This window comes from Lolium rigidum, chromosome 3 (genome assembly GCF_022539505.1).
Source record: "Lolium rigidum isolate FL_2022 chromosome 3, APGP_CSIRO_Lrig_0.1, whole genome shotgun sequence".
NCBI lineage: Eukaryota > Viridiplantae > Streptophyta > Magnoliopsida > Poales > Poaceae > Lolium > Lolium rigidum.
The window spans coordinates 114,915,791-114,925,694 of record NC_061510.1 but is presented as its reverse complement, the minus strand read 5'-3'; the positions used below and the strand labels follow the sequence as shown (position 1 = coordinate 114,925,694).

Sequence of the window (9,904 nt, the reverse complement as noted above, 5' to 3'; positions counted from 1 at the left end):
ACAATAATGGATCCAATGGTGATAATGTAGATGGTGCAAATGACATGGATATTGAGAGGACAATGAACAATGAACAGCAGGGCAATGCTAATAGTCAGAAGGGCACGGTCAAGAAGGTCAATAATGCTAAGAGTGTTGTTCCCCACCAAGTTCAACATCAAGTTGAGGCTACAATATTGTTTGGTTATCTTAATATGGCTTTGTTGAAAAAAGGTATTAAATCTAATAATTTAGTACCTTCTCATACAATGGAACATTGTTCATCCTCTATTTTTAATTCTGATGAAAACTGCAAATTTTTTGATACAAATTCCATATTGCATGATCATACAAAAAAAGACAGAGAAGGCTCACCTTTCTATGTTGATGCTGCACCGGGATCGGCGAAGATCCGGTCTGCTGCAGCGTTGGGATCGGTGCGGGCAGGGCCTGCAGGTCCGAAGCTGCCACTGGGCAGCCACATCACACCTTGCGCGACGCCATTGGGCGCAGCGACCACGCCTGGCGCTGTGTCGCCTCGGGAGCAGCGTCCGCGGTCCCCCTTGTCCCCTGGTGCCCACCTGCCGTTGTCGGCCGTTGTGGCTGCTGCAGCATGTGCGGGAGATAGGGCGCTAACTGACGCACGTCAGATGGCTGCTGAGCGTCCTCGCACTAATCCTGAGCTGACGCCACCAGCTTCCGGGCAGGCTGCAGCGTGCATGGCTCCAGGTGGCGTGTGAGGAGTGGATGCAGCGCGCCCTGGCAGCGATCCCATGAAGATCCCCCTGGCTCCTCCTTCTTCTCCTATCCTGTCGCGGCTGGCGCTAATGGTAGTGGGGCCCGGTACGGATGCTGGCCGCCAGCAGGTGGTGGAGCAGCTCGGATCGCGTGTGGCTACTGGCCCCGGATCGTCTGCGGACAATTTTCTTGTGGACTGCTCTGTTGCTTCGAGGAAAAAAAAACAGGTATTAGCATTGTTGTTGGTATAGAAAAATTTCCGTCGCCAATCGTGGTAACGAGACAGTTTTCAGGTACTCCAACGGCTACTGCAATAAACCTTGAAGGTACGACAAAGAAGACTCTAATGGTTAATAAAGTGGCGGCTTTTGGGGGTATTGCAACTCCTTCGTTGTCTGTTCGGGCGAGCGACATGATTCGTGCACAACCAAATGGAGATGCTACTCAGATGGAAAGGGCCATGCAAAATGTTAACCTCAGAGATGACTTGAGTTCTCCAGGTAATGGGAAATTTAAACATTCAATTTCTTCTTTGTATGATGAGGATATTTTGATTAAAGCAAGTCGCCTAGGCATATCTTTGGGGAAAAATAAAAAGGAAGATTTAAAAGCTGCAGAATTTATTAAGGAGGTAGATGTCAATCGAACTTTAGTAATCTTAAATAAAAATGTTGAGACTAGTTTAGATAAGGAAGAAGGCAAAAGCAGTTTGCTAACCTCCAAATTTTCAAGTCTTACGGGAGATTTGATAATAGAGGAGGCGCAAGAGTTATTCGAACAGGACGATCAAGTAATGCCTATAATTAAACTTAAGAAACCTCGAAAGAAGACATATTTTGACTTTTCTGGGGTTCATAGAAGTGCTAGATTCAAAAACAAATTTCAGGTTAAAATGAGTTCAATAAAATGTTTATTCTGGAACTCAGATGGCTTTGGTGATGTTGCGAAACACTTGTTTGTCGAAGAACAATTAAGGGAGGAAAAATTAGATTTTATCGCCTTACTGGAGATGGAGAGATCTAATTTTTCAATACCTTTTCTTAAAAATTTGGCAAATGGTCTAGACTTTTCTTGGTTTTGTCTTCCACCTCATAGGATGTCTGGAGGTATCCTAGTTGGAATAAATAATACGTCACTACAAGTTGGTACAGTTGAAACTGGGGATTTTTGTGTCAAATTACATGTTAGATGTAAACATGATGGATTTGATTGGGTATTAGTGCCAGTCTATGGCGTTGTTCAAGATTCTCGTAAAGCACAATTCCTAGCTAAACTTGCCAGGATGGGTGATTCGGGATCCACAGCTTCTCTTATTGGAGGGGATTTTAACAGATTGAGGAGAAAAGAGGATAATAATAATGATAATTTCGAGCCACGTTTGGCCTTTCGTTTTTTATGCCATTATTGAGAGCCTAAACCTGCGAGATATTGCTCTCTTAGGTAGGAAATTCACTTGGGTTAATCAAAGGGAAAGTCCAATGTATGAGAAGCTTGAACGAATCCTTTCGACAGTTGAGTGGGAACAAAAATTCCCTCTAGTCATAGTTAGAGCTTTGACAAGGACTGGCTCTGACCATGCTCCTTTGTTAATTGATTCAGGTAATCATGCTCATATTGGCAATAAAGCTCACTTTTCTTTTGAAACATCATGGTTGAAACATGAGAATTTCTATGAGATAGTGAGAGCTGAATGGGAGGCTGAGACCCATGGGAATTCTCCTATTGCCATTTGACTGAATAAAATCAGACATATGAGGCATTTTCTTAAAGGTTGGGAAAAATGTTTAAGTTGACAATATAAGAAAGAAAAAGAAAAATTGCTTTTATTAATAGATGAATTGGACCTGAAAGCTGAGTCAATTCCTCTAGATGATGATGAGAGAGTGTAAGGGTACATTGCCCCTTTGTGTGGTTTTGGTAATTAATGACAACCCCTATGGACTAATATTTGCATTTAGTTTATATGAAGAAATATTCCATAGGTACTACTTGTAGTCCATATGTTGGATTCAAGTATGGATGCCATGAAGATAAAGATATACCTTGTGTATTGGCACCAAGATCATCAATTTGAAGATATATATGTGATATGATCAAGAAGAAGAAATGAAGATGGAGTCCTTATGTGGAACTCAATATTAGCCATCCTCTAGCTTATGTGATAAGCAATGAATGATCAAGATCTTGAGTGCTTGATTTCAAGTGAAGAATTCAAGTTATGGCTCTAAGTCGGTGTCATGATAGTCTCATAAGTTGAGCTATGGTTGACTAAGATTTAGAGGATGCAAACAAATGAAGAATTCTATATACACCTCAAGATAGTATGATAGAGCATGAGAAGATACAAGGTTGACCAATACATAGAGTGAAGAATAGATTCAAGTTTGGTCAACGCATGAAGCATGAAGAATGTGCCGCGTGAAGTCATGTGGTATGGTAAGCCTTGTCAATTATGCTTTATGAACTAACCCATCATATATGTGCCCCCGTGTTATCTATATGGGTTAGGTATCTTTCCATGGGCATGCATCAAAAGTGAGATCTCATATAGTCCATGAGAGGATGACATCAAGTGGTGATCATCATCAAGGTTGAGGGGCAAGTTCAAGTTGAGCATCTCATGAGAATCATATGCTTGAAGCTTGTCGTCCATTTGGTGATAATGGACATGTGAAGATGTGCATCAATGGAGTTTTCGCATCATGATGTATGGGGGAGCATTTGTGAGTCTTCACGAAGCAACAATGATCAAGTGAGGCATTCTAGCTTGAGTGGAGCTTGAAGAGTTATCATCAAGATCAAGCGGTATGCGCAAGGCAAAGGTATGGACTTGCTAGGTTTTACTTTTACCGGTCTCAAGGTGGTTGTTGGGAGACCGGGTTATAGAATAGATAGCCGCACTATCAAGAGGGGCTTTCGGTTGGGTAACTTGATCACATCGTCTTAGGGAGCTAAATCCTTTGCATAATTTGCATATCCCTATTGATTCTTGGTGTTTCTCTATGTAAGTTTCTTGAGCTTGTTGCTAGCTTTACAACAACAAGCCCAAGTTCATCGAAAACAGAATCCGCATGCATCTTCTATTGCGTTTTCGAGTTTGGACGTCTTCACCGTTTCTTGACGGTGGGAGACTCCCTCTCTAGAATCTCTAAAAATATCCCGTGAGGAGTCTCCATATTTTAAATTTTTGTTGGGGTTCTATTTGTCGTCATCTTTGCAAAAAAATTGGTTTCATGTTAATCGGAGTGCGGGAGCATTTTCTGTTTAAAAGGAAAACAAAAGGTCTTCACGGGTCCTGCGTATTCTGGCACTGCTGCCCGGTGCCCGCCCGGCCTACAGTCCGGTTTGGACCAGCCGGTCCGGCCTCACGCCTGGCCACGCTGGCCTGTGGACCGGCCTCCCCGTTGCGGACCGGCTCCTGCTCCGGTGACATCCGGGGACATGTTCTGTATGTCTCTGATCCGCCCCGGTCACGGGCCGGCGCCCGGTCCGGTTTGAACCGGATGGTCCGGTCTGTGGCCCGGTCGGACCGACTCTCACACCAGGCGGCCCGGTCCCTGGCCCGGTTTGCCAGGCTACACGAAAAACGTCTAGATCTACCCCAAACGATCATATTTCGTTTGGCTATAAAAGGGGCTTCTTCCACAACAGTTTTCTAGGGTTCTTGAGCATATTTTTGACCACTATTGTTGAACCTCTTGAGCTTGCTTCCTCTCCCTTCCCTCCTATGATTCTTGCATATTCTTGGGGGATTTGAAATAGAAGATCTAGATCTACAACCTCATCCAATCCATTCCTCCTCTAAGGAAGGGGAGCTCTTGGGATCTAGATCTTGGAGTCATTTGTTGATTTCCTCCATTGTTCTTCCTCTCTAATCTCATCCTAGCATTTGTTGCTTGGGTGGGATTTGAGTGTGAAGGATTTGAACACCTTTGGTGTTCTTGCTTTGCATCATTGCATAGTGTTGAGCTCTCCACCACGATTAGTTCGAGTGAGAGACCGTGAGCTTGTTACTTTTGGAAGGTGACCTCCTAGTTGGCTTGGGTGGTGTCCCGGTGACCTCCTTCGTGGAAGGTTGTGAAGGGGCTCGGGATTCTCCTTCGTGGAGCTTCTGAACTGGTTGTGGAGCTTGCCATCTCCGGAGGGGAGGAAAAGCTAACCATAAGGAAAGGGTCATTATCCTTCGTGGGTTTGGATCGGAGAAGAAGGTGAGCCTTCGTGGCGTTGGGGAATCCTTCGTGGGACCCCCACCTCTCCAAACGTGGCGTACCTTCTTGCAAAAGAAGGGAACACGAGAATACATCATCATCTCCGCGTGCCTCGGTTATTTCCATACCCAAGCTTACTTTTCTTTGTGATAGCCATCGAGCTTGAAGTACTTATTATATCTTGCTATCACTTGTTGTTCATATATATATATATATTGTGCCTATCTTGTTTAGCTCTATTTTGTTCTTGTTGCACTTAGTTGAGCCTAGCTTATTTAGGGTTTATGCTTGTAAACTAAACGTTAGTTTAATTTCGCATTCTTACAAGTCAAATCCGTAAGAGTTTTTAAACGCCTATTCACCCCCTCTAGGCGACATCTCGTCCTTTCAGAGAGCAAAGTTAAGAAAGGCAAATGATGATTTAACAATACTTTGTAGAGATGAGGAATCTAAATGGGCACAAAGAGCCAAGGTAAAACATATTCAAGAAGGGGGAATAATACTAAATATTTTCATCTAATTGCAAATGGAAAACATCGAAGAAAAAAAATTCAACTAGAACAAGAGGAAGGAACCATAGTGGGTGATTAAAATTTACAAGTCTATATCTCTGAATATTATAAGAAGTTGTTTGGAGAGCCAGCTACTTCTACCCTTACACTCAGTGAGGAGTATACACAGGATATTCCGCAATTAACCCAAGAGGAGAATAATATCCTTGTTGCTGAATTCACAGTGAAGGAAGTCAAGGATGCTATTTTTCAAATGGAGTTAAATAAATCTCCAGGACCTGATGGTTTTCCAGCTGAGTTCTAGCTACCAAACCTTTTGGGAAGTTATCAAGGGTGATTTAATGTCAATGTTCTATCAACTGCATCCAGGGGAACTACAATTGTTTAAATTGAACTTTGGTGTTATTACCCTGTTGCCTAAGAAGGAGAATGCGGTTCAAATCCAACAGTATAGACCAATCTGTCTTCTTAATGTTAGTTTTAAAATATTCACGAAAGTCACTACTATTAGAGCTAATACTCTTGCCGAAACAGTTATTAGCCCTACACAGTCGGCATTCATGCCAGGACGACATATTCATGAAGTAGTAGTTGTCTTACATGAAACCATTCATGAACTTCATCGGAAGAAAATGGATGGGGTGATATTTAAAATTGATTTTGAGAAAGCCTATGATAAGGTAAAATGGTCTTTTCTTCAACAAGTTATGCGCATGAAAGGTTTTGATCCCAAATGGTGTCAACTCATTGAACAATTTGTTAGGGGAGGAAGTGTAGGGATTAAGGTCAATGATGATATTGGTCATTGTTTTCAAACCAGGAAGGATCTTCGACAGGGTGACCCGCTGTCACCTATGTTGTTTAACATTATTGCAGATATGTTAGCCATCCTAATAGCAAGAGCGAAAGAGGATGGTCAGATAGGAAGTCGTATCCCTCATTTAGTTGATGGAGGAATTTCTATACTGCAATATGCCGATGACATGGTACTTTTCATGGAACATGACTTTGAGAAGGCTGTAAATATGAAACTAATATTGCGTTTCTTTGAAGAATTGTAAGGACTAAAATTTAATTTTCACAAGAGTGAGATTTTCTATTTTGGTAATGCCAAAGAGGAAGAGGAGCAGTATAAACAACTATTTGGTTGTGAATCTGGTTCATTGCCCTTCAGATATTTAGGTATCCCAATCCATTATACAAAGTTAAAAAAAACTCTGAATGGAATCTAGTGGAAAGTAGGTTTGAGAGAAAATTTGGGTGTTAGGCTGGAAAATTGTTATCATATGGGGATCGCCTTGTATTGATTAACTCTATCCTTACTAGTTTACTGATGTTTATGTTATCTTTCTTTAATTTACCTAAATGGGTAAGAAACAAGATTAAATTTTTTTCAATCACGTTTCTTTTGGCAATGTGAGAAAAATAAAAAAAAAATAGGTTAACTAAGTGGAACCTGATTTGCAGACCTAAGGACCAAGATGGTCTTGGAATTAAAGTTCTGGAGATTAAAAATTCTTGCCTACTTAGTAAATGATTATTTAAACTTCTTTCTGAAGAAGGGTTATGTTAACAACTATTAAAAAACAAGTACCTTTCGTAGAAAACCTTGGCTGAAATTGAAAGTAAGCCTACCGATTCACCCTTCTGGAAAGGCCTAATGAAAGTGAAAGGAATTTTTTTAGTAGAGGAAAATTTGAGTAGGCTCCGGAAAAAGGAGTGTGTTTTTGGGAAGATAGATGGTTAGGTGATCAGACCCTTGCATCTCAGTATCCCCAACTATATAACATAGTCAATCGTAAACATGATACGGTGGAAAATGTTATGAGTTCAACTCCGTTAAATATTGGTTTTCGGAGAAGACTGATTGGTGATAAATGGGATCAATGGGTAGACACCTATGCCAAAGATTAATGGAGATAAATTTAAATGATGATCAAGATAAGTTCGGTTGGGGACTAACATCTTCTGTTAAATCTATGTATGGTGACATGTTAAATGGGCATACAAGATTTCTTCGTAAATATCTTTGAAAAATAAAAATCCCACTGAAAATTAAAATCTTTATGTGGTTCCTCAGTAAGAAAGTCCTCTTGACCCGTGATAATCTAGCAAAGAGGAATTGGAATGGAAATACGAAATGCTCTTTCTGTGACGCTGAGGAATCAGTTGAGCATTTGTTTATTTCTTGTCCTTTTTCTAGGCTTATTGGGCGGGTGGTTTTTGCTGCATATAATATTCCACCTCCATCCAATGTCACAAATATGTTTGGAAATTGGCTTAATGGAACTGATAAAACTGATAAAGCTAGGATTCACATTGGTGTTTCGGATTTATGTTGGTCAATTTGGAATTGCAGAAATGATATTATTTTTTTGAAAGGAATACGGTAGGTGAAGCCTCTACAGTGGTTTTTTTTTAATAATGAGAACTCAATTCTACGTCCGTGGGGACTTGAACCTGGATGGCTAGGTTGTACATCCACTTCCCTAACCAAATGAGCTAGGTTCACTTCTTAATGATATTGTTTTTAGTAGAAAGGACTCTACTAATTTCTTGCAGGTTATTCACACTGTGGTTCACTGGATCCAGCTTTGACGTTTTTGCTCCCGGAGGACCAGCGGGAGTGCATGGCTTCTGGATGCAACCGCCTTCGAATGGTTGCCCAGGATATTTTCTACCAGGCTACTTGGCGGCCTATTAAGAGATTACATGATGCCTAGATTGTTTAGCAGTTTTCTCTTTTTTTGGTGGTTGATTTTTGTATCGACCCTCATTGATCCTTGAGTTGTAAAGTTTGAATATTCAATTTCTTAATAACTTGTGTGCATCAACCGATGTAGAGGCTGGGCTCACCCCATTTCAAAAAAAATATGGCAACCAAGACACACCCGACATATCTCAATGGGGTAATTGGGGGTCTAAAAAATGGGGTAATTGTTGTCGAAGTTAAATAAGTTTGCGGAAAAAACTGAAATTCACTATTTTCAATAAGCAAACGAGAAACTTAATTTCTGTTTCGTGAACTTCCAATTCCAAATAAGACTAATGTATTTCACATGCTCCCTTCTGTTCTTATGCAGAACGATGAGGAAGATACGTAAACAGGACATGGCAGCTTCAAACAACAAACCCGCACTCCATTCGTGAAAAGAAAAAATAAGAAACACTCTTTGACCGTTACATATACGCCTATATTTTAACATCTTGAGACCAAGCCCAGTTCAGTGCTCTTGCGTCACTACGTGGAGGTTGGAGCAACTTTATTCAATCTGGGAGAACGCACACACAACTCAAAGGAAATCCCTCTTTGCTGACTTAGTTGTAGGCATCTGGGTTGGCGATGAGGTAGGCCTCGGCACCCTTGAAGATGTTAGTGAGCGAGTCCTTGGCATTGGTGATCTCGTCCTTGACTTCCGCGCCAGGCAGCAGTTTGTAAGTCGTTTCCACCTTCACCACACTCCCACCACTGGCGGTTGCCTCCACCTTGATGTGCGATGTTGCTGTCTCAATTGTGATGCCGATGCCACCACCCTCGAGAAGGGTCGATTTGCACTCACACTTCTCCATGTCGAGGAAGTCGAGCTTCTCCTTCATGACGCTGAAGGGCATGGCTGCACAATGAACTGCGTGTTATGCTTTGACCAGGTGTGTCGGACAACATGCGAAAGGGATGTATGTGCTTATTAGTACCTGAGGTGAAGTTAAACTGCCTGACACTGCCGACACCACCTTCGCCCTCAATGGGGTGGGCGCTCGCGATGATATGTGGGGCGAGTTTGGGGGCCAAGGTGTGCCAGTCCATGACACCTGCTTTGAACAGGCGCGGTGCGGCCACCGGCGACTCGATCTCGAGGGCCCAGCTATCGGTGGAGGCCATTGATGTGATTATCAACTACGACTGGGTGCAGATGGTGTGAGCCCAGACTATTGCGTGTAGAGGAGAGCTGCTGCTTGAGGGATGCCTAAAGAGAGAAAATGAGCCCTTTAAATAGATGAAGTCGTCGGTTGGTGAAGCTCGGATGGTCTCCAGCGCTGGTAGTTGAGTCAAATTAGATGGCACTGTCGATCGGTCACTCTGCCGCCTAACCTTTTATTTGACTGGGTCTGAAAGCACACGTGAGAAAGCTGTGTCTGCTTTGTCAAGGGAGTTCGTTGGCAAACTGATTGGGGAATTAAAATAGAAGATTAGACGTGTTAGATTATTGACAAAGCAAAGCAAATGATAGTTGGAGTTGGTGTAGCCAGAGAATCTCTAGGAGACCCGCATATCCACCCAATCAGCAAAATAACCGCATTTTGCGAATTTGACTGAAAGAAAAGATCCGATCAAACACCGTATATCCGCACAAACTACAAAAATGTACATGGTTCGGCAAAATCTGCCTCTCAAACAGAAGAAACATAGAATGAACGTAAAATGTATACTGACCAAGGCATTGGCGGGAGGGAAATTTCAGTCCCATC

The 9,904-nt window shown here is 42.1% G+C and overlaps 1 protein-coding gene across 1 annotated transcript; it reads right to left on the bottom strand.

Annotated features, from left to right (window-relative positions):
• Positions 1–8,464: 8,464 nt before the first annotated feature.
• LOC124698046 (pathogenesis-related protein 1-like) lies at positions 8,465–9,383 on the bottom strand. The gene is made up of 2 exons (XM_047230574.1): positions 9,131–9,383; positions 8,465–9,051 (listed from the first exon to the last, which is right to left on the bottom strand). Exons 1-2 carry the CDS (start codon positions 9,315–9,317, stop codon positions 8,756–8,758), a joined length of 483 nt encoding a protein of 160 aa, XP_047086530.1. The 5' UTR covers positions 9,318–9,383; the 3' UTR covers positions 8,465–8,755.
• Between the last annotated feature and the right edge of the window lie 521 nt (positions 9,384–9,904).